The sequence below is a fragment of the Marmota flaviventris genome, chromosome 3 (assembly GCF_047511675.1).
Source record: "Marmota flaviventris isolate mMarFla1 chromosome 3, mMarFla1.hap1, whole genome shotgun sequence".
NCBI classification, from domain to species: domain Eukaryota; kingdom Metazoa; phylum Chordata; class Mammalia; order Rodentia; family Sciuridae; genus Marmota; species Marmota flaviventris.
The window spans coordinates 19,938,508-19,964,594 of NC_092500.1; the positions used below are offsets into that span (position 1 = coordinate 19,938,508).

The following is a 26,087-nucleotide window of genomic DNA, read 5'->3' on the forward strand; positions in this document are numbered from 1 at the left end:
GAGGTTAAGTTGGTAAAGTCCCAGCTCCTCCATCTTCAAATAAATCTTCTAGTTCCAAATCCTTGTTCAACCCCCATTTACTTTTCCAGGATGACTGCTAGAGAATTTGCACCAAGTCAGAGAGGCAGGTACTCAAATTTTTAAGGTCCTGTTAAGGCTTGTCCAAGTACCTGCAAGGAGACCAAATTTTACCACCTACTAGCCCTGTGACCTTGGGCCACTTATTTAATTAGCCTCTTAAAACTATTTTCTCATCTCAAAAAGAAAATAATACTATCCACTTCATCCAGTTGTTGGAAGGATTAAATAAGATGATGCAAAGTATAGCATTCAGAATAATACCTAGAGAAGAATAAGTGCTGGGGAGATGTTGGCCATAATTGATGTGGTGCTGGTAGAGGTGGTGGTAGTTTTCATGGGATCACTAGAAAAAAATACAGCTGGAAGAGTTTTAAACAGCTTTGCCATCTCTCTCTATGGAAAAGTGATTAAGGAAAACCATTTCTTCTATTTCACAAACCCTCTGGGTATAGGTTTCCTTAAATTGTCTATAGGAAAGGGTTTTGCAAAAAGATGAATGTTGGTTTATGTTAGAGAGCTAAATGGAAGGTGGGATAAAATCTCAAGGGAATGGTGGGACCCAGTTCAGTACCTTCAGTGGTTTCCTTCACCCAAGCACTGACCCTCAGTGCCATGGACAAGGCTGAAGTTTCTTCTCTGCTAAGCCATTATCCAAAGAGCTTGGCTTCTCTTCTCAGTGGCCTCTACTGTCTTAGAATCTATGAAGTGTTTGCTCCAACCTGGGATTTCTGGAAGGTGACTTCTCAGTGAGGCTGGTTCAACTGGTGTTGGGACTGGGCCCCAATAGCACAAGAAGTATTGGTGACAAATTCTGCCTGAGCTCTAGGGATGCCATCCAGATTGAAGCACCCCAGGAGAGCATAGCCTACTCTCTGTGGTCACTGTGTTTGGAAAAGCTGAAAGGGCTCAGTCATCATCCCAGAAGTGAGCAGGGTGGACTTTCTGTTTTGCTGGGAAGTGACAAACTGGCAGTCTCAGGACAAATTCAGCCCTCTGTTTGTGTATATATTGTTTTAAAAATTAATTTAGCATTTAATGATGAAGAAGAATTCAAATAAAATTCCAGATTCTGAATTCTTTTGAAATTTCAGAAGACTGATAATGCTTGCTCAACCTTCCCTATGGCCACAAGAACTCCAGTAGGCAGTCATTGCTCTAATTCTCTTAATTCTCTATACTGAGGCCTTTTTGTGTTCGCACAGTTATTTTCTTATGGTAGAGAAATTCTTATCTGCATTTATGTCTTTATCAAAAATCTAAAAAGAGAAAATGACAAAGGTATTGTTTTTCAAATACAGTCATGAAAGTGCATTATTTCTTCAAGATTATTTCTTCAAGATATAAGAATATTCTGGAATATTAAGCTTATGAAAAATTGGCCTATGTCACCCATGTGCCTGATGGTACCTTTTCACATTCAAATCTGTGAGCTCTGACCTGTAGTTAACCAACTTGAAAACTTGGAAAGAGTCTGAATAATCTGGCAAGAGGATTTCTGTCTTGGCAGATGGATGCTGCTCTCATAATCACTGACCCATGCCTCTTTGGGGCTACAACATTAACTCAACCAGAAACAGATTTCCCACACATTTCTAATGATAGAAGCTAAGTGAGCAGGGATTCCAGCTTAAAAATGACAAAAACTAACTTTTATTGAATATTTAATTCATGCTAGGCACTAGGCTACACGTTTTATATACATTATCTGACTCAACACTCCAAAAATCCTTACAAGGGAGGTACTCTCAGATCCCTGTTTTGCAGACAGAGATCCAGAGTAAGTTAAGCTAGTAAGAGAGTATGAAACAAAGTGGACACACATCTAGCAGCGTACTTACTGGCTGTTTCTGCAGGTTCTAGTTGGTCTGTTATAACTCTGAGCAGGGTTTATACCAGTGCAGAGAGAACCAGGGAAGCAATACAAGACACATGAACTAGTGAGTACATTGTGAGTGTCTATACTACTAGGCAATCAGGGACAGGTAAGTTAGACAAAATGCTGTGCTCCTATCGATTGATCACATCATAGGTTTCCTGTGGAATACTTTTTAGTTTAATGCTGAGAGGTGGAGTTACTTATACAGAATGTGCAGTGTAACATTGAGTGATGGTTACCTTGGCATTCTTGCTCAGATATGAAATCATTCCCTATTTACATTTCTATAGATAAAATTGGTTGTTACCAAGCAATTCTAATCTCTATTTTATCACTGCCTTCAAAATATATACCTGATAGGTGTTTAGCAACTTCCAGAACCATAGACAAGCAAGAAGTAAATTTGAGGAATCTAATTCAATCGATCACTTCTTTAGTATCTTTTGGGATCTAGCGAAATCTGAGTGTCCTAGACTCTATTTTGTTTTTTAATCATTTATTTCTACTAAAAGAGGTTGGCCAGGCATGGTAGCACATGCCTGTAATCTCAGCAGCTCAGGAGACTGAGGCAGAAGGATCACAAGTTTAAAGCCAGCCTCAGCAATGGTGAGGTGCTAAGCAACTCAGTGAGACCCTGTCTCTAAATAAAATACAAAATTGGGCTGGGGATGTGGTTCAGTGGTTGAGTGCCCTTGAGTTCAATGTTCAGTACTAAAAAAAAAAAAAAAAAAAAAAAAGGAAAGAAAGAAAAAAAAAAGAAGAAATCATAGTGTCCAAAGTTAGTCTGGAAACCCTAGAGCAATTCTCTAAGCCCACTGCATAGTGACTTGGGCTCCTGATTGGGTCTCCAGGTATTTCCTCTGCAGTCTAGTAACCTACTGGTGGCTGACCAAGACTATTGATGGACTTCTTGGTTTTGTCTTGAGTTGGTCACTGAGTCACATCTCTCGCACCTTTTATTTTTTATTTTGAGACAGGGTCTCACTAAGTTGCTGAGGCTGGCTTTGAACTTGGGATCCTCCTGCGTTTGCCCCCTCAACTTCTGGGATTACAGGTGTGCAACACTGTGCTCAGCTTGAGTTGGTCTTATATGGGCTTAAGCACATTGATTTTCCTGGATCAGCTGATTTTAGGGGAAAATTATTATATATATATATATATATATATATATATCGCACACGTGCGCGTGCACACACACACACACACACGAGATTTTACTAAAATAATTCTGAAGAAACAATGCTGCCCTGTTTCCAGTCTCTAAATGTCTTCTAAAAAGTCCTTGAATGAATTTGATACATGTAATTGACAAGGTTCATGGATTTAGATTCCACTAGCTTCTTAACATACTATTTTCAAATGCATAGTTATTTCACCATCCATTTATATCATTGGATAGTCTCCAAAACCCCACAAACTAAGAAAGGAAAGAAGAGTTACTATAATCCTCATTTTCAAGAGAAAGAACCAGAGATTTGGAGAGTGCTTGCCTCAAGCTCATGAGTTAGGAGTGGGACTGGATCAGTAGCTGGAACTCTGTTCCCAAAGTCCTTGCACATGAGCTGTGTATTTATTACCTTTTAAAAGGTCCTATTATGTGTCAGTGTCACCTATTTACCTAGAAGTTTTAAACACCCGGTCAGATTGCTTACTTAGTGTGGTTATCCCAACACTGAGGACTATAAATTTGTGCATTGGTCCTGTCAATAATTAGGTTGCAGTCTTGGTGTCCTTTCTGAGCCCCAGTGTCCTCTTCTCTAACATGGGCTTATACATAGTTCCTGCCTCACAGAGTTATTGGGAGGAAAATGTACACAGCAAGTCTCTGTAGTGTTAGCTGTGATTATGGAGTAAAAATCTCAGCTGTCTTTCCTCTGATTATTATCTAATGCTGGTTTTCTTTCCTCTTTTTGCCCCCTGTATATGATAAGACTGTTGTCAGCCTTAAACTTGTCTCTGTGTGTAGTCATGTTATTTAGGTTAAATATATTGGACTTCAGCTCTGCATTCTAATTCTGTAATATACTACATAGTATAGAAAATAAGCAGATTATGTTATAAGATATAGCAGATTTCAAGGAGGGTAGGAGAAATTGGCAGGGTTGTTGGCTCTGAACAGAATCTGACAGGTGCTATAAGTAAAAATAAAAAAGGTGTGTGTGTGTGTGTGTGCGCACACGCACACAAGGACATGAGGGTAGTTCATTAAACAGAATAAAAAACAAGAGTAAGTAGGTCTTGGTAAAGACAGAAACAGAAGGTTCCTTTTGCCATTGGCCCCACCCCACCCTTAGGATCAGTCTGCTCCAATCACTTTCAGTCTTTGTTTCTTCCCTTCTTCCATTGAGAGGAGAATCTCAGAAGCTGTAGTGACATCATGTGACTTCTTCTTGCTCAAAAGAGGCTGGGGACCTTAACTGACAGATCCATCACAGTTATCTACTATAGGAAAGGGTTGATTCCCCAAGTGAATCAAAGGAAATGTACAGATCGGATGCTAAGAGAAAGGAGAGAACAAGATTCCTTACTCTTAAAACAAAACAAAACAAACAAACAAACAAAAAACAACCAAATATAATTTCATTCTTATCTTTCCAGGCTAATCTAGGGATGGAGAACAGATCAATGGTTAATAGAATTTAGAGATTTGAGAAGGTCTTGACCAGAAAGGGGCAAGCATGAGGGAGTTTTCTGGGGGTGATAGAGCTATTCTTATTCCAATTATGATGGAGATCACACAAATATGTATGTATTAAAAACCATTGAATTGTACTGTAAACCAAGAGTTAATTTTGCTTCATGAAAAGAATATTAAATAAAATAAAAACACAGAATACAAATCAGTCATCATAAATTTGCTTCAGATTTCTAACTGAAATCTTCTTTACCTCTTAAGCTGCTGACTTTTAAAAAAGTGTTCAGAAGATTCACATAATAACTATTTTTCTTTTTCTGGCAATAGTATTTAGAACTTCGATTTAACAGATGTGTTCGACTTTGTGGAACAGTCCTCTTCATTGTTCAAACAGTAAGTAGCTCTCCATTAATTTATTTTCTCTCGTCATATAAAATATTTTTTATCCATGGCATTTGAGTTAGCCTTACTCAGGAAACATGAGAATAAAGAGATGTTGAAAACATGAGAAAATGAAAAAGAAAAAAACTTTACTAGTATATAATATTAAACCTAAAAATTATTAAACGGTGTTGCAGCAAATGCTTTACTTTGTGGAAAATGGGAGTGATTTAAGTGAATTTAAATATTGTGTTGATCAAGCAACAGCTATATTGCTTTAGGAAAACATGCTTCCCCTTTCCTGCTCAACCAAGCCGACAGTAAGGGCATTACTAGATGGCAAAGATACTTGAGGGAGCTGTGGTCAGTGACAGTAGGAATTCTAACAGAGGGAAAACAAGTTGTATGTTTCACAGTATTTTTTTTTTTCAACATGTTGTGCAATAAATATGAAAAAAACTGATAGTAAGACATTAGGAAACAATTTTATTTGTTTGAAAGCATACTTTAGAAAAGGATCAGTGCTCTTTAAAATATTGTACTATAAGACCCAACTGAAGCAGTCCCTCAGAGTGCAAAGCAGTAGAATCACAAGCTCTGGAGGAGTTTTTAAAGACAGATACACAATCCAGTAATTCAAGACTATGCAAGTATAGATTTACTGGTTGACACAAATGGAAAGCAAGGATTTGCCACGCAGTCAGTGATATGTTTTTGCTTCCTACTCTACATCCGGTTGCTGGAGGATTTTCATAGTCATTGTCTCATCATTTACATCCATCTTCCTCTTGGCATTTAAGCACTTTAAAGCCTGAGTTCGCCCATCCAGGTTGAGGAAGGAGTTTTCATTCTTATTCCTAATAACAATACTCTTTCTCCAATCAAACGTTTCTGAAGCATTTGCTCCAGCAGTTCAGAGTGTCTTTCTAAGTTATTTAACTCCATTCCATTTTATATCTTTGCAAATTATGTCACTTAAAATTTATCCATTCTTAATACTTGCAGAGTAAAGAAGTGCTTTTTAGGATCTAGCAGGGATTCTGATACAGAGCTGAAGGCTGGTAGCTTGCATTTGTCAACTGCTGAAATCTATGTATTTATATTAAAAATGTCAACAGAAATAAGAAGTGGGAACCATTATTAGGAAGGCAGCCTGTCTCATTCATATCTTCAGCTTGGACAGAATAATGACTTTGGAAAGCTGGCTCAGTCTTGCAAAAAGAAGAGATATTTATCACTTCCCACTTAAAGGACTTATTTCGGTATACCTACCCATGCAGTATGATCAAACATTCAGATGGTACATAATATGTTTTTACCATAATGTGTTTTTATGGAATACTCTTGGAATTAGCCTGTGTGTGATATATTTAAAAGATCAATGCAATGAAACTGATATTTTGAGAAAGACTGAATTCATCCAACAAGTGTACACAGGTCAATAAATATAAGTTGAATGCATGAATGAAAAATAATATAAAAAAGATGGATTGTGGCTTTTGTTGGCTTTCAGAGTTTTTAGTGCAAATTTACACTTGGTCTAATTTATGTACACACAAACTTAAAACTTTAAACTGGATACTTTTTCAAAATGTTACTTTTTAAAACATCAATTAGATGGTGATTAGCACCAGTTTGGAGATTAAGAGTGTTCTCTTCTAAAGTTATAGTTTTTATTCATTATTAATTGTTTTAAATCTAGGGAAATTTATTTCAAGTTTGAGTTGATGGGTCAGTGAACATTTGCACAAATCACCACATGAAAAATTGTATTTTTATAAAAATCTGCTCATAAATGATTTTTGTGTGACTATACCACCAAAGAACAATTAAACTTACTTAACATTTTTCAAGTAATTTGAATTTTTTTAGATATATTGAAACTGCTGTTTTAATTCATAATTGACTTTACAGGAATAATCAATATTTTATTTTGTAGTTAATATGTAATTCATTTGAGTTTCTTTTTTTTTTCCCTCTTAGATCCTTTATACTGGAATTGTTATTTATGCTCCTGCCCTGGCTTTGAATCAAGGTACATTTTAGATCACCCAATCACATAAATCCCAGTTTAGGATTCATTTTCAGTAAGCCCTAATTTCTCTTTGGGAAGATGGAGAGATGGAGAAATATTTCCAGTTACCCATATTAGCTTTATGAGAAGAGTAGGGTGGTTTAGTGCCTATACTAGCTTCTTTGGGTTTATGGATGAATATCTCCAGAATGTCTATAATTAGTAACAGGGCAGCCTGGCACTGGGTGGTGTCACTCTGGGATGTGTCCAGCAGCCATTTCTTCAGAACAAACGCCCCCTATAGGTTACATCATGAATGACTGAACTCTCTCTTTTGTGTCTATTATCTGGCGTCCATTTCCAAGAGTGTACTGTTCAGGTCCATGGTAAAATCTGGCAGGGAGGGCAGCTTTTCTACTCATAATATGGAAAAGAAAGCTCTGTGGTTTGAAATATCGGGTTCCTAGTGACAAGAAGACAGACGGTTACAGTATTATCATAAAATACCTATGAAGATCATATTGATCAACAGATTCCCTAGATTCTAGATTTGAGTTGACAAAAACAGAGAGATTGGGAGAGTTTATTAAAGCAAAGGTTCATATTTTCAAAAGGCTTTGGGGAAACCCCATGTCCTTTGAATTCGTATCAGTTGGAAGGGAGTTTATCTCTAAAACTTCCTTGTGAAATGGATAAGTGGACCCTGTGATGGTTAAGAATGTGGTGCAATTCCTGGAGTTAATATAATATAGAGGAAACCTACTAAATCCCTATTTTGTTTTCTTTGTTTTATGATGAATCTGATAGTTATTATCACCTACACTTACAAAGTGCAACAGTATCAATATAAAAGAAGAGTTTCATTATAGAATATGCTCTTGAACTCGGAATGCTAGGCATGTTTAGTGTCAATATTACCTACATCAGGAGTGGATTATTTCCAATGTCAAGAACTGAGCTATAAACGTCATAAGTTACCTATTGATTTTAAGTGTAATTAAAGATGCTAGAGTTTTAAAGACATAGTCACAGTATTTGGTGTGCAACAGAAGCTAAGTAAAAAATCATTTAACTGAATTGAAATTAAATATTCTCTAGGTGAAACCTTTTTTAATGTTCTTTTGGTGTTATGGAAAGCTTCAAAAAATAGGGAGAATAGTGCATTGAATCCTAATGTACCCACCACCCTACATTAATAATTATCAACTCATGGTCAATTTTAATTCACTCCCTATTTCCCTCATTAGATTATTTTGCTGTAAATGGAAATCTTATTTCATTTATACTTCAGTATGTCTTTAAAAACAAGGGCTTGTTTTTAAAAGAGAACTGTACCATCATCATATCTAAAACATTAAAATTAATTTCTTAATTTCATATTAAGTCAGTGTTTAGATTTCCCTGATTTTTTTTCAGTGTTTATTAGAATCAGGATCCAAATAAGCTTGTATAATTGCAATTAATTGATATATCTGTTGAATATATCTTTTTTCTAAAATTGAAAACCAGTTTTTTATTGAGGTATAGTTTATATGTAATAAAATGTATAGGGCACAAGTATACATTTGGGTGAATTTTAACAGTTGTGCACAGTCCCATAACTACCATCCAGCTCAAGATCTAAAATATTTTCATCATTGAATCCCAGAAATTTTGCTCTTGCCTCTTTCTAATAAACCCCACTAAGCAACTACTCTCTGATTTTTATGACCATAAATTAGTTTTCCCTGGTATTAGATTTTATCTAAGTAGAAGTATATAGAACCCTTTTGTATCTGTTTTCTTCAGTTAGCACAATGTTTTGAAATTAATTCATGTTGCTTCATGTATTGATAGTTCATTCCTTTTCATTGCTAGTGGTATTTCATCTACCAAAATCTGCTTATTTACTCCCCCACTGATGGACATCTGATTGTTTCCAGTTTTAAGGATGCCAAGAACATTCTGGCACTGTGTGGGGGGCGTGTGCTTGTGTGAGTGTGTGTGTGTGTGTGTTTTGTTTTGTTTTTAGACATCTATTTTCATTCCTATTGGAAAAGAAATACATGAAAGTGGTGTAAAGTTAAACATACATCTATTCTGACCCAACTCAGGTTAGGTATATGTATGAAATTTAGGAGAAATTGACAAATAGCTTTCCAAATGTTTGTACCATTTTACATCCCATTCCACACTATGTGAGAATTTCAGTCATTCAACCTACTTGCAAACATTTGGAATTAATTTTTTTTCATTTTAGCCATTCTAGTAGGTATTATATGTTATTGTATTGTAGTTTTAATTTGTATTTTTCCTGATGACTACTGTTATTGAGCTTATTGGCTCATGAATTTAAAATGACAAATAATCTAGTAAAAGATGGACAGAAAACTTGAACTGACACTTGACAGAAGCAGACATTCTTTCAATAGGTTATATGGTGATCCAACAATTTACTTAGGTCTTTTAAAATTTCTTGCAGTAATGTTTTGTAGTTTTTGATATTTAGGTCTTGGGCATAGTTTTCAGATTTATTCCTAGGTAACTGATTCTTATACTATTACAAATAGTATGCTTCATAATATAATTTTCAACTATTTATTGCAATTATATAAAAAGGCAGTTGATTTTTATGGTCTATCATAAGAACTTGCCAAATTTACTTTTAAATTCAAGTTCATCTGTGGAGATCCCTTAGGATTTCTTTTGCTGCTGTTTCTTTCTTTCTTTTTCTTTTTCTTTCTTTTTTTTTTCTTTGATACCAGGGAATGAAACTCAGGGGTGCTTAACCACTGAGCCACATCCTCAGCCCTTTTTAAAATTTTCTGATTTTTGAGACAGGGTCTCACTAAGTGGCTTAGGGCCTTGCTATATTGCTGAGGCTGGATCTAAACTTCAAATACTTCTCTCCAGCCTTCCAAGCTGCTGGGATCTCTTAGGATTTTTATGTTGTTCATGTATAGAGACACTTTTACTTATTTTCTAATCTTTCTGCATCGTAGTTCTCTTCCTTTTTTTTACTGCACTGTTAATGTTGGAAGTTACATTGATTAACTTTTGATTGTTAAATCAGTTTTGCCTTCTTGGGATAAACCACCCTTGATCATAAGGTATTGTCCCTTTTACATATTACTGAATTCAATTTGCTAATATTTTGTTAAGGATTTTTAGAGTTCATGAGAACTCTGAAGTTTCCTTTTCCCATAATGTCTTTGTCAGATTTTTGTTTGTTTGTTTAGTTGTAGTTGGACACAATACAATTTATCTTTATGTGGTGCTGAGGATCGAACCCAGGGCCTTGCACTTACTAGGCAAGCAGTCTACCGCTGAGCCACAACCCCGGCCCTCTTTGTCAGATTTTTGTATCAGTTATATTAGCTTCATAAATGAGTTGGGAAGTGTTCCCTCTTATATATTTTTTGGGGATGGTACCAGGTATTGAACTCAGAGGAACTCAACCACTGAGCCACACCCCCAACTCTGTTTTGTATTTTTATTTAGAGATGGGGTCTTGCTGAGTTGCTTAATGCCTCACTTTTGCTGAGATTGGCTTTGAACTTGAGATTCTCCTGCCTCAGCCTCCCAAGCCATTGGGATTACAGGCATGCACCTCCATGACTGGCTCCTTCCTATATTTTTTGAATGAATTTGTATAAAGTTGTGTATTTCTTTCTTAAATGCTTTATAGAGTTTACAGAGAAGGCATCTGGGCCTGATGTTTATTGGTTTCTGTGGAAAGATTTTGATTTATGGATTCTATTTCTTTATTAAATATAGTTATTAATGCTTCCTAATTCTTAGGAATAAAGTTTGATAAATTGTGTTTTTTAGAAAATCCATCCATCTTTCTAATTTACCAACTTAGTTGTCACTAAATTGTCTGGAATATCCTCTTTTTATCCTTGCTTATATATTTAGTAATGGCCATTCTAATTATTCCTGTGACTGTTAAGATACATTTTAAATCATTTTTATGGATATATTTTTTCTTTTGCTTATTTCAAGTTTAGCTTTTCTAGCTTCCTAAGGTAGAAATTTATGCCACTGATTTAAAAATTTTCCTATTTTATAATGTGAACAATTTAAAGTTTGCATTCTTTTTAAGCAGTGCTTTGTCTGCATCCCACAGATTTTTAAGGCTTACATTCTTATTGTATCATTCAGTTAAAAATATTTTCTAATTCCTCTTACAATTTATCAATGAATTATTAAGAAATGTGTTGCTTGATTTTCAAATACTTGGATTTTATAATGTATTATTTTGTTATGGGTTTCTAAATTAATGCTGTTTTAGTGAGAGAACTATTATGATTTTATTCCTTTGGAATGTATTGAAATTTGCTTTATGGCCCAAGATATGGTTTCTCTTTCTGTCATTCCACGTGCTCCTGAAAAGAATATGTATATTGTGTGATTGTTGGTTAATAATATTCTTCAAATATTCTGTATCTTGGCAGATTTTTGAAAACTTGTTCTGTCAATCACTTCAAATTTAGAAATATAGCTACTGATTTTTCTATTTCTCCCATTCTGTCAGTTTTTACTGAATAGAGTATGAAGCTCTTTTTCAAGTCTCTCTAATTAATAACCTACTTCATCTTTTTTTATCCCCTTGATATTTATCTTTTGCAGAAACTATGTTATTTGTTCTATCAAGTTTTCCAGGATTTTTATTTTACTGATTGCTCACACATCAGGTTTAATGTTTCTCAAGTCCTTGGCTTTTCTTGTAAATAGTAGTAGTTAGATTTCAGACTGCATTTTAGACTGCAGTGCAACCTTTTGAAAATATTTCCTAGGTAATGTATATAAACTATAGTTTTATTAGTTAATTAAGGCTTATAAAATGGGGACATTTTAATTCTATTATTTCTTCTTTATTAATTAAAAGAAACACTTCTCTAAAGATAAACTTTATCTTGGTTTTTATTGGGTTATTCTGAAAAATAGTTTGTACAGGAAAGGCAGAAAAATGTCTTATTACTTGCTTATCAATTTTAAAATTAATAAGCTGCAGGGCTGAGGGTATAGCTCAATGGTAGAACACATACTTAGCATGTACAAGGTCCTAGGTTCAATCCCAACATCCCAAAATAAATAAATACAATAAATTGGTTTCCTACTATCCTCCTAAGGGCTTAGATTTAAAAAATATTATCATTATGAATTTATGACTTAAATATTGGATGTTATTTCATACCATTATGGATTGGTATTATTATAGATGCTGATACTGTCCCAATTTTTTTAAGAAGAGGCCTCTTCAGGTTTTCTCTTGATTTCTCAACCTTGATTGTGCATTGGGCACACTCTTGGGGAGCTTTTAAAAATATTTATCCCTGGGTTTCTATCCCCAGAATTCTGAGTTAATTGGCCTATTGAGTGACCCAGTCATTGGGATTTACAAATTTCCTTCGGTGATTTTATTGTGCAAAGTTGAGAACTATTGAGGATTAATAGAAATTCCAATATTGTAACTAATAATATGATGGAAAAAAATGGTTAAAATTTTGTTCTTTGTAGTTTGTGTACCAGAAGGGATTTATAAAAATTACTGTGTTTTAAAGTCTTGTGTGTTTATGTCACAAACTTGATATACAACTAGGTTCAGTTTATTTCATTTTGTTCTCACTTTGAAGGAGTTTATTTTTTAATTTCAGTTTTTAATAATTATATAGAATATGTATGCAGTTCTAAAGTTATATCTACACACCAAAATATGTTCAGAGAAGTCAAATTTATTTATATTCCTGTCTCCTCTATCCAGTTTCCTTCCTCTCTCATTGGTAGCTAATTTTTCTGTTTGTTTTAGATTTATCCTTCCATTTAAAAAATGTAACAAAGACTTCACTTCTCAGATAAATAGGATCAAACTATATATACTTTTCTCCATCTAAGTCCCATTTTAATAAGCATGTATCTTTAAAGGATTGGCAAAATCATATGTCTATCTGAACCACATCTACTGGGGAAAGATAGTAAATATCTTGATCCCTTTCAGTCTGAACAGCTACTTCACAGTATCAGTTTCTTAGATTAGATACAACATACATGCTTTTCTACATATTAAATTTAGCAAATGTTGGATCTGGGTATGGTGTCTGAGAGTAGAATTTACAACCATGTCCATTAACTCATCAAATATAATTTGTGTGACATGAGATTTTTTTTTCTAGTTTTAGGCAAGTGGGTATAGAGGTAGGTTCTCAGTCAGTGAGATCATGTTCCTCCATGATAATTTTTGAGAAGTGTTGTTATGCATATTTCAGTTATGTATGCATGCTCTTTTCTTCTACAGTCACAGGATTTGATCTGTGGGGTGCGGTAGTGGCAACTGGGGTGGTCTGCACATTCTACTGCACGCTGGTATGTCAAATATATTATTTCCCCTTTTAATCTACTTACTTGATTTGCAAAATTGAAATTTCTAGTAGTTGTGTACTGCAATCTGGTTGTTCATACTTACTCTTTTGTTCCTGAGTACCACAGTCTAACTTTGGTAAGAAACATTGGCTTGGGGTAAAATTTGATTCTTTGTAGAACATGGATTAAACTGAAAATTTTTTCTTTCATATGACCTGTGGCATTGGTTCCTATTATCTCCTGATTTTCCTTACTGCTATTAAATTATAGCTTTTCTCAGCACAGAAAACTATGATAACTTACCATTGTCCATAGGGAAGAGTGACAAAATATGTAAAAAAAACTTTATGGTAGGACACTGGTATTAGCAGAGGTGCTGATCCTTAGCACTGGTACAAATCTTATGGGATCTTGGTATTCTAGGTATCAACCCTTTAGTTGTTGGATATTGTAGAAGATGTGGTCCTCAGGCAGGGGCTTATGAAGCTCAGGTCATAGGAGCTAGAAAGGCTTGTGAAAAAAAGATTTTAATATTTCAACAACCAATATGGGTGCATACTGATTGGAAATCAGCCCTGCTTATAGGATAAATTCCACAATGTTGACTTATGCAATTCAACTCTGAATTTGCTTCCTAACAATCTGCCCATGCCACTTCACTCCATTCTAAAATACATATCTCCCCACATTCACAGGCCATGTAGTATGCTGGTCAGTCTATGCTTTTGCCCAAGCTATTTTCTGTACTGGGAGAACTTTCTATCTTTGCCTGTGCTTATGCCTGAAAGCTTGGCTTAAATAGCTCCTTAATTTTAAAGATTCTCCCAACCTGATCATCTCTCTTGAGTGCATTTCTTGTTCATGATCCATGTTTGCTTCACTTTTGTACAGCACAGTGTATAAGTACGTAGACACTTAATGATATTTTACAGAAGCATTAATCCCAATACACTTTTCCCTTGAAGGGTGGTCTTAAAGCAGTTATCTGGACAGATGTTTTTCAAGTTGGAATCATGATAGCTGGATTTGCATCTGTGATTATACAGTCTGCAGTGATTCAAGGTGGCATCAATGGGATTTTAAATGATGCCTATAATGGTGGAAGATTAAACTTCTGGAAGTAAGTTGCTATTTACCTCTTGGTTAATAGTTAACAGAATATACCTTTTGTTTTCCCTTTATTGAAATAGTAGGTTTATGTTAGAAAGCAAGCTAACAAACAACTAATGATTTGATGCAGCAAGTTGAAACTGGTGAGTAAATGTGTGAGGATCCCACCCGCTTTATAGGTGGTTAAAGTAGTCATATGGTTCTTAGTTGCCTGGTGTTAGGATAATACTTCCTCCTGAAAAGAAAAAAGAAATTATTTTCTTGCAGACAACCAAAGTCTGGAACAGGTTGAAAAGTGAAATAAGGTGATAAGGGAAAAGATATTGGAAAAATAAGAAAAGAATGTCTCTTGGGAGACAAATACTTAAAGGCAGCGATTCCTTTTTGATCATTCTTCATTTCAAACATTGCCAAGGATTTCTATTTTGAATTACCTTGGCAATATGTAGTATGTTAATATGACATATTATTACTATACATTATTATTTTAGGTATGTGCCCCTGTATATTATTTCTGAAAATCAACTAGAAAAGTTTTGGCTGATGCCTCAAGTGACAGTGTAGCACAGGATATAATATGTCTTAAACAGCTATGCTGTTTAAAAAAAAAAGTGGAAGCCAGGTGCAGTGGCACATGCCTATAATTCTAGTTACCTGGCCGACCGAGGCAAGAGGGTTGCAAGTTAAGGATATCTTGGACAACTTTGTGAGACTTTGTTTCAAAAATATTTTTAAAGGGCTGGTTATAGCTCAGTGGCAGAACAGTTGCATAGCATGTGCAAGGCCCTAGGTTTGATCCCCAGAAGCACACATACACACATGAATAAAAATCATGGAATGAAGAAAATGAAGATATTTCAACCCAAATGAAATCAAAACAATGGCTATTTTGACTGATAGATAGCCATTTAGACTACAATGGAGAACTGAGAGTTTCCCCAAAGTAAACCTGGGTTGTGCTCACCAGAAGAGGGGGGAATGGATGCCAGGAGCTAAGCCACACAGCACCAGCCCTCAATATGATATTTTTAAAAATAAAATTAGATGTTTTTGTGACCTTAACTTGGAAGATTGCCAACCATTAAGTAATAATGAAAAGCCCTATTGTAATTCAGAATTCTCAAGTGTTTTCCTTCTTATTCTGAATTGTTTTGAGAACATGGTGGACAAAATGTCGCTCTGAGATGAATGAAGAAAAGGATGAAAATCACAGAATTATTAGTTGGTGATGGACCTTTATTTATTTATATGTGATGCTGAGTATAGAATTCAGTGCCCCACACATGCTAGGCAAGTACTCTACCACTGAACCAAAATCCCAGCCCCAGGTTAAGCTTTCTTTATAACAACATTTTGGACTTATGTACATGTCATTAAGTAGTTCTAAACTATTAATATTTAGCTTGTGCACACAATAGTTTAAGAAAATATGATTATAAGGACATGTTAGTATTAGCAAGTGAAAATCTTTAAACTATTTCTTGAGCATGAATATAAACTAAAACTATGACTGTACATGTACTAAAAAAGGAATTATATACACAAAATCTGTTAGTTTTGTGTTCACTTCAGTACTATATTTATTGCTGTGGTGCACTTAGGAATACCTCTCTCTCTGTCTGTCTCTCTCCTGTGATTGCAGTATGGCACACTTCATTTACAATAGTTTACTAAGACCATGGGAGGAAAAACTTATCTAAATGCTCAGAATGATCAGAATATTCATTTCTCTATAATCCTATCTTGAATTTCCAAATCTCTTAAAACAACAATTTTTATTTCATGGAATTTAAGTTAGAAATATTTCTATCTTTTATATTACTTAATAAATTTGTACATCCTTGGTATGTCTAGAGATATATGATTCCAAAAATATTCTAGAAAGATTTTCTTTAGTCCTTTGTCAATAGTTCAGCTTTGTTTTCTGCTTCTTTTCATTTAGCTTTAATCCTAACCCTCTGCAAAGACACACGTTCTGGACAATTATTATAGGAGGGACTTTCACATGGACCAGCATCTACGGTACCAACCAGTCACAAGTACAGAGATACATTTCCTGTAAAAGCAGATTCCAGGCAAAGCTGTAAGCCAAATTGTGGTGTATGAATCATTAATAACTATTAATTGTGGGAACTCATTTCATAAGTCAAATTTAGCTCAAGTTTAAATCTTAAGTGTCATGAAATTCCAGGAGATAAATTATATACTTGATTACAAAAGGACCAAGCAGAACAAAGTGGTACTGTAGGTTTAAAATTAGATATTTGAAAGTATTTGTGTCAATTATTAAGTAAAACAAGCTTTATCAAATAAATAATCAGTTCTTATGCATCCATTTCTATAAGGATGTATAGGGAATAAAATATAAATATATGGCCCTTGTCATAAGGGAACGTAATATCAAGTATATAAAAATGAAATAATATTAGAGAGATATAATAGTTCCATGAAATAATATAACAGAAGAAATGTTCCAAAGTATATATATGGTAACTTATATTTTATTTTCAAGCTCAGCCATGACTTTATAACCCTTCTCGAATTGTTGACTGCTTGAATGATCCTAGAAAAATTACTTATTCTCTCTGAGTCTCAGTTTCTAATTTTATGAAACGAATGTAAGGAATACCATACTTCTCATGGAAAGTTTTTAAAAATACTGTGCTTGGCACACGTATGGTGGGGTCTAGTAAGTGTTAATTCCTTTTTCTACTTCAGCTGTTTTAATGTGAAGGCAGAGGGTGGGTGGAGATTCCTGTTGACTTGGCAGAATGGATGATCATAATCTGGGCAGGTGGAGAAGAGTGGGAAGGTGTTACAGGTTGATGGGGGGATTTGGACAAAAGCACAGGGTAGTAAGGCCAGCAGGGCCAGGGTCTCTTAAGCCCATCTTAGCTAGAGCAAAGACTATAAGATGGTAGCTGGCCTCAGATCAGGTTGGTGACCCTCATTCCCCATGTTGGCAAATAAGATTGACTTGCTTACATGCATTTAGGGACCTAAAAATTCCAAATAGATTAAAAGCACAGGGTAGTTGGGGTAGTGGGAAAAAAACCTGGCAATTCTATTTTACTCAAAGGAGTCAATTTTTCAGAGTCAATTGGTTTAGAAATTATCTAAGTCTTTGGAAAACTCCACAATGAAAGGTCTATGTAAATGTGGATTTAATAACTGGATATGGAATTCCTCAAAGGTGAGCTTAGGAATTCTGACATTTTAAGTCTTGAAATAATGTAATTTGTATATAGATATGATAGTCTGTTGGACTTCTAATCTGTGTTAAAGCCAAGGTTGCTCCTAAAGTAATTGTATCAATTATTTATGTCAATTATTAAGTATAATTGTTCACTTTCTTGGACAGCCAAGGAAGTTTTTCCTCTTTGGTTTCTTTTAGAATATGAAACAAATTTTATAACTGAATCAAGTTCCTTCAGATAACCCAACAAGTCTCCTAAACAAGAAGACTATCTGATCCCAGGAGACCCGTTTCCACTGATTTCTAATACTGCTGCCTAGGCCTACTGCTGTTGATTGATAAGGGACAATAACGTGGATAATCAAGCTATTCGAATACTATTAAAGTTTAATAAAATAATTTTGTTCTAGCAGCTTTGAACTCAGATATGAGTGAGGGAGGTGTTTGAACATTAGAGTGAGTATATTTTGATGATTTGGAGATAAGATACAGTTACTTGCACTTTTTAGACAAAAAAGAAAAATGGTGAAACTAGTGAATTTAAAGGAAAAAGCTAACAATCTGTTGCTTGGTACCTATTGCAGCGTGGGTTCTCTAGGAAGCAGACTCTGAGATGAAAGTTAACAAGGCAAGAGTTTATTAGGGAGCCACAACTTATATAAGGGAAGGCAGGAAGCAGGATTGGCCAGAGGGAGAGGGTAGACTGTAATGCAGTCTCAGTAGAGACCACAAGGGGAGCTCTGGTCCTGGGGACTTCAGATTGGTCCCAAGTTAAGAGTGAGGGAACTGGGCCTTTAAACCTCTGAATCCTCTAGTTATTGGATACAGGCTCCCTTTAGAGAAGGAGGCATGATTTTGAGGCACATACTTATTTTCAGGCTAAGGTAGTTCATGATATTTTCCATTCCAGACCCATTGGGAAAGATAACATAGCCACCTTGAGGAGAGAAATACTTACTAGTCAACTGATTATTAAGACAAAGCATTCAATGACATTTACACCAATAATAGCTATAACCACCATTTAACAAGTATTTATTATATGCCAAGTATTGTGCTATATGAAATATACTGTTTTGTTTAATCTTGTAGCTCTGTGACAGGGGCAGTATATCTCCAGATGTAAGGGAAGAATCTAAGGATCACAGAGTCTAGGTTACTTGTTCAAGATCCCATATGCAGAGCCAGTGTATGCTCAGGGCTGAGTATAAACTCTCCTGGAGCACGCAGTAAAAGTTATAATGCTGAACTTGACTTGGGAAGAACCTGTTCAGGGAATACAAGGTTTTCTTTCATACTTAAATGGGCGGTCTTGTGAACTACTTTGAAACAAGTTTGGTGAGTAGCTATATAAATGCTAACCATACTTAGTAGTTTATAATTGCATTACTTTTAAAGGGAAAATGAGTAACATTTACTGCTCTGTTGCCTATTAAAATACTTACTTCATGACATGAGGATCCAAACTAGTATAATTAGATACCATTATAAAGCTACCAATGCCCGTGGAATTCCAACCAAGAGGCAACTCTCATTCAATGGAAAACATCAACTGTTATAAATATTTCCAGATATATGTTGAAGCAGAAAATTAGACTAGACTTTTAAAAGTGTAATTTGGTAACCAAAAATTAATGTACATTTGTTGAATATTATCTTGAAGCTCTCTCCTGTTAGAGCAACAGTTTTCTTAATCTTGGGAATAGAAATTACAATTTCAATTTGAGGCTTTGTTTTCCTTTCTTTAGGTCTCTCTACATCAATCTTGTGGGACTCTGGATAATCCTCGTCTGCTCAGTATTTTGTGGGCTTGCCCTGTATTCCAGGTATCATGACTGTGACCCTTGGACAGCCAAGAAAGTGTCTGCAGCAGACCAGGTTTGACGCTATGTCTTCTTCACACATGCATTAGAGACATTATAAAAGCATATCTGTCAGGGGGAGGAAGAGTCCTTGTCTTCATAGGAAAGAGCAAATGTGCACAGTTTTACCATATTTCAAAAGCATTTGGCCAAAATGTATTTTAGCAGATAGAGCAAAAATGAAGAGTGCTGTATCTAACATTAAAATGTTGAAATACCTGGAAAAATTTCAGGCCAGGTGTTAAATAGAAATAACTCAGGGCTAGGAGTAGAAATGTAAACATAGTTGAAAAAAAGTCTATACACAAACTGTGGTCCTGTGGAACATTTGGTGGGTGATGTTAGATTGCTCACTTATAAACAATTTATCTTCTGGTTTTTAAATCAAAGAGAAACAGATCTCGTAAGTAAACATGGGTTGAATACTAACTATTTAATGAGATTCTGTGTCCAGAGTTTTTCATGCTTCATTTAATTCTCACAAGCCTGTAATCCTAATTTTATAAATGATAAAATGAATTTCAGAGAGGCTAATAAATAAGAATAACTAGGAGTGTTTAGCAGATACCATGGGCCAGGTACCATCATGGGTGCTTTATATAAATTTTAATTTTTTTTTTATTTTCACAGCTGTGCTCTGAGTTAGGGACTATGATTATCTCCCTTTCAAAGATGAGGAAACTAAGGTAGAGAGGAGTTAAAGTAACTAGCTCATAAACCTGGAACCAGGATTCAAACCCAGACAGGCTGCCACTGGAGTCCTGTGAACCTCTGTGCCATGCATTGTCTTTCAAAGAGTGTAGCTAGAATTCAAACTCGAGAGTACCTGACTCCAAAAAGCCTGTGTTCTTGCCAAAATTACTAAGACTTGCTTATACATCCAGCATCCAGGGGCCTCATAGGATGAAAACAGACTCAATTTTTTGTGGATGCAAATGCTTTATTTACTTCAATAAAAATAAATCTTTGTGGGATGATTAAATGACAGCTTCTTGAAGCTGCATGTCTCAACCCCATTTTAACTTGATCTGTTTGATAAACATTCCCTCTGAAGTTCTCATATACCCTGAAGATGGAGGCACTTTTTTGTTATATTCTTTCAAATCAAGAACTTTTTGATTTTTGTAAGTATTTATCATCTATGGTTTGTATCATTAAGACAAACAAGGATTTAAAGAATGTTTTCAATATGTATTTCCCTTACCCTGGGGCAAGAAACAAAATAAAACAAATAAACAAAAAAACTCCAGAACATCTTACTTTTGAGACTCCTTGTTATACACTATATTCAAAGCATCTTGCTTCTTGCATCTAGAGAACTCTTGCTGAGACCACCCCTCCCACCACCACCACCACAATAGATGCTTCTAGTACTGTGTTGTTAGTTAAGAATGAATTCAACGAGGACATTCACTGAGGACACAATACTAATTAGACAGAGTCAGTGGATGATCAGATCAGATGTTATCCTCAGAAGTGCAAAGATATGTCTCCACTACACTGATGGTACACAGCCCAGGCAAGCACAGCTAGTGTCTAGATATAATTTTACTATTTTCTTGCCTAGCAACCTTATCTCATTGATTCTACCTATACCTGAGGGAGTCATTCAGAGTATGAAGGAATCATACTGGTTATTTTTTGGGGGAAATTGATCATAAGGTAAAAAATTTTGGACCTCATTATGATACTAATGATAGATATTTTACTTTTGCTAATGATGGAATACTATTTAAAGTTAAACTTTTAAAAGTATCTTGGGAAAATTGGGTCTTGATTTCATTTGGGAAGAAGTTCTATCTTTTTCTTTCTTTCTGTTTTTTTGAGAGTAAAGAATTTATAAGCTTCAGAGAAGGTGAAGAAAGTATTTCTAAAATAACAGAGATCTTTTCAATAGTGGAGAAAGGTCTTCCATCTCCCATCCATACATTGTTGCTAAAAGAAACCATAGAGGCTGTAGAAGCTGATAAGACAGAGCATGACTTCTATTCTTCACTGTGGGACAAGTAATCAATAAAGGCTCAATGCAAATGAAGCATACTTTCTATCAAATTGTCCACTCAGGACTCTTTTGATTAAAAAAGTAATTTTTCAAAAAGATGGCCAAGTAATAAATATAGTCTTAAAGTCATATACCTGCCCATCCTTATTTAATATTTATTTTAAACATTTACATTATCAGAAAGCACTTGGTATCAATAATTTTCTGTAAAGAACACATTTCAGAGATTTCCTGATGTCACACTCTACCCATCACTATGTGCAAGTCAAATTTGGTCTTTAGTCTTGAGCAGTGACTGAAGTTCATTAAATAGCCTTGAGGTACCAAACAAAGAGGATGCTACTTTCTTAAACACAGATATGTATAAAATGTTTCCTTAAGAATGGCTCTTACCAATTAGACAGACAAAAGAAATCAAAGGCATAAAAATAGGAAAAGAAGAACTTATCACTAGTGAAGAACTTATCACTATTTGCGGAAGACATGATTCTATACCTAGAAGACCCAAAAGGGTCTACAAAGAAACTACTAGAACTAATAAATGAATTCAGCAAAGTGGCAGGATATAAAATCAACACGCGTAAATCAAAGGCATTTCTGTATAACAGCGACAAAACTTCTGAAATGGAAATGAGGAAAAATACCCCATTCACAATATCCTCAAAAAAAAATAAAATACTTGGGAATCCACCTAACAAAAGAGGTGAAAGATTTATACGAAGAAAACTACAGAACCCTAAAGAGAGAAATAGAAGAAGATCTTAGAAGATGGAAAAATATACCCTGTTCATGAATAGGCAGAACTAACATCATCAAAATGGTGATATTACCAAAAGTTCTCTATAGGTTTAATGCAATGCCAATCAAAATCCCAATGGCATTTCTTGTAGAAATACATAAAGCAATCATGAAATTCATATGGAAAAATAAAAGACCCAGAATAGCAAAAGCAACTCTAAGCAGGAAATGTGAATCAGGCGGTATAGCGATACCAGATTTCAAACTATACTACAGAGCAATAGTAACAAAAACAGCATGGTACTGGTACCAAAACAGGTGGGTGGAGCAATGGTACAGAATAGAGGACACAGAACTAATCCACAAAGTTACAACTATCTTATATTTGATAAAGGGGCTAAAAGCATGCAATGGAGGAAGGATAGCATCTTCAACAAATGGTGCTGGGAAAACTGGAAATCCATATGCAACAAAATGAAACTGAATCCCCTTCTCTCGCCATGCACAAAAGTTAACTCAAAATGGATCAAGGAGCTTGATATCAAATCAGAGACTCTGCGTCTGATAGAAGAAAAAGTTGGCTCTGATCTACATATTGTGGGGTTGGGCTCCAAATTCCTTAATAGGACACCCATAGCACAAGAGTTAACAACAAGAATCAACAAATGGGACTTACTTAAACTAAAAAGTTTTTTCTCAGCAAGAGAAACAATAAGAGAGGTAAATAGGGAGCCTACATCCTGGGAACAAATTTTTACTCCTCACACTTCAGATAAAGCCCTAATATCCAGAGTATACAAAGAACTCAAAAAATTAAACAATAAGATAACAAATAATCCAATCAACAAATGGGCCAAGGACCTGAACAGACACTTCTCAAAGGAGGACATACAATCAATCAACAAGTACATGAAAAAAATGCTCACCATCTCTAGCAGTCAGAGAAATGCAAATCAAAACCACCATAAGATACCATCTCACTCCAGTAAGATTGGCAGCCATTATGAAGTCAAACAACAAGAAGTGCTGGCGAGGATGTGGGGAAAAGGGTACACTTGTACATTACTGGTGGGACTGCAAATTGGTGCGGCCAATTTGGAAAGCAGTATGGAGATTCCTTGGAAAGCTGGGAATGGAACCACCATTTGACCCAGCTATTCCCCTTCTTGGACTATTCCCTAAAGACCTTAAAAGAGCGTACTATAGGGATACTGCTACAACGATGTTCATAGCAGCTCAATTCACAATAGCTAGACTGTGGAACCAACCTAGATGCCCTTCAATAGATGAATGGATAAAAAAATGTGGCATTTGTACACAATGGAGTATTACTCTGCACTAAAAAATGACAAAATCATGGAATTTGCAGGGAAATGGATGGCACTAGAGCAGATTATGCTAAGTGAAGCTAGCCAATCCCTAAAAATCAAATGCCAAATGTCATCTTTGATATAAGGAGGGCACTAAGAACAGAATAGGGAGGAAGAGCATGAGAAGAAGATCACCATTAAACAGGGACGAGAGGGGGGAGGGAAAGAGAGAGAGAAGGGAAATTGCATGGTAAAGGAAGGAGACCCTCATTATTATACAAAATTATATATAAGAGGAAGTGAGGGGAAAGGGGAAAAAAACAAGAGAGAGAAATGAATTAAAGTAGATGGGGTAGAGAGAGAAGATAGGAGGGGAGGGGAGGGGAGGGGAGGGGGGATAGTAGAGGATAGGAAAGGCAGCAGAATACAACAGACACTAGTATGGCAGTATTTAAAAAGTAGATGTGTAACCGATGTGAATCTGCAATATGTATACGGGGTAAAAATGGGAGTTCATAATCTGCTTGAATCAAATGTATGAAATATGATATGTCAAGAGCTTTGTAATGTTTTGAACAACTAATAATAAATAAATAAATAAATAAATAAAATTCATTTTGATATAGAAAAAAAAAGAATGGCTCTTACTATTTCATAAACCAAGAGCTGCTTTTATTGAGCATTTATTATATTCCATGTTTTGTTCTAAAAGATCTACCTAGATTATGTAACTTACCTTTTACAGTATCTCTATGAGTTGTTATTATATTACCCTTTTTAGAGATGGGGGAACCTAGGTTCGGAGAAATTAAACAATCAAAACCATATCTATCTGACTCCATAGCTTGTGTACTTAACTGTCTTTTGTTTCTTTAAGTGTTAGCAATTAAAGCTATTAAAGTTTTATGTGTTTGAAAATTTTAGTTATGTGAAGTAGCTCCTTCTGTTTATGAAAAAACACAGATACATTAGGTATTCATTGATTTTATTCAATTACAAATAATTTTTAGGCGTAAATTTTGGAATTTTTCAGCTCATGCCTTATCTGGTACTGGATATTCTGCGAGATTATCCGGGAGTTCCTGGACTTTTTGTGGCCTGTGCTTACAGTGGAACACTGAGGTATGAACTATGACCCTGTGAGCATGTTATTTCCTATAGGCATCTTTCTTTTCTTGTCAGTTACTTTGGGTGAAAAAGCTGCATTCTAGACATGACACAGATGACCCCAAACAGGCAAACTTCTCCATGTATCCTCTCTTGTTGGTCTGACTCTCTTATCTCTGTGGAGTAGCACCCTTTGTCATCAGACCCCACTTTCAACCTGGCTTCTGATCTCTAATATACCATAGCATATCCTATAGGGTCACAGAAATGATCACTTGAAGGTTCCTTTCACTGATCATCAAATATGGGTGCCTCTAGTCATGTTTAAAACATGCATGTGGCTGAAGCATAGTCAACTGACAAATTAGAATTAGATTTCTTAATTGAATAATATTCACTGTATATATAGTCTTGTGTTTTATTATTGAACTTACTAATTGCACTTTCTTCTTATGTTTGCTCCAGGGGATTGTTATCATCAACATGTACAGTATATGTTAATAAATTGATAAGATTGATATTTAGGGCATATATTACTAAGGATTGAGAACAGTCTTTTCTATGTACAAAAATATATTTTAATATCGTTATAAGATAAAACTGAGTAATATATGTAGATTCTTTTTATAGACAGAGGGTTAACTGGAAAATAGAGGAAACATTAACTTATCCTTTCTCTTTTACTATTTAGCCTGTGGTTGTTGTTTGAATCATTCTTGGATGATAACAGCTTCCAGATAGAGGATGCTGTGATCACTGAAGATAACTTGGCAATCTGGTTACATTTTAGAAGTGTCAACTTGCTTCCTTCTTTTTTATTCCCACCAAAAGTATTTTTCAAAATTAAAATATTATGACTTAAAATGTTTTTTTCCCCTTTCAGCACAGTGTCTTCCAGCATTAATGCCTTAGCAGCTGTAACTGTGGAAGATCTGATCAAGCCTCGCTTCCAGTCACTCTCAGAAAGGTCTCTGTCTTGGATTTCCCAAGGAATGAGTAAGTTTTTATATTCACAATTCCATTTTAGCTCGGAGATGACTTTTTTGAGGTACTAGAAATTCTTTTCCTCTGAAAAAATATAGTACCTCTGAGTGTGTGTGTGTGTGTGTGTGTGTGTATTTCCTATGGCTTAATGCAGACATGACCGTATTTGTAACCAAGATTTGGGAGATACTTCAAAGGTTTAATTGTTGGTGGATCATCCAGAACAATTCCCAGGGATCTATTTGGCTGTCCTTGATGATGATTAATAACAAATCAGCTTGCTAACATATGTCAGATTTTCATTCTTTTTTTTCATTCATTTTTAATGGTTTTATGAACTCATTATGTTGGTAATAAACTTTAAGGACATCATAAACAAGAACAGAACAGATAATTTGAATGTTTTTCCAATAATTTTGACCATAATGGTGACTGTTCATAACCTATCA

The 26,087-nt window shown here is 35.1% G+C and overlaps 1 protein-coding gene across 1 annotated transcript in view; it reads left to right on the top strand.

Annotated features, from left to right (window-relative positions):
- The window catches only part of Slc5a8 (solute carrier family 5 member 8), a 44,175-nt gene that overhangs the window by 659 nt on the left and 17,429 nt on the right, over positions 1-26,087 (top strand). Inside the window, exons 2-9 of the mRNA XM_027929210.2 lie at positions 4,920-4,985; positions 6,957-7,008; positions 13,265-13,332; positions 14,295-14,449; positions 16,382-16,522; positions 19,384-19,513; positions 24,581-24,669; positions 25,538-25,650. Of these exons, the coding sequence (XP_027785011.2) occupies positions 4,920-4,985; positions 6,957-7,008; positions 13,265-13,332; positions 14,295-14,449; positions 16,382-16,522; positions 19,384-19,513; positions 24,581-24,669; positions 25,538-25,650 (814 nt within the window). The remainder of the gene's footprint in view (positions 1-4,919; positions 4,986-6,956; positions 7,009-13,264; positions 13,333-14,294; positions 14,450-16,381; positions 16,523-19,383; positions 19,514-24,580; positions 24,670-25,537; positions 25,651-26,087) is intronic.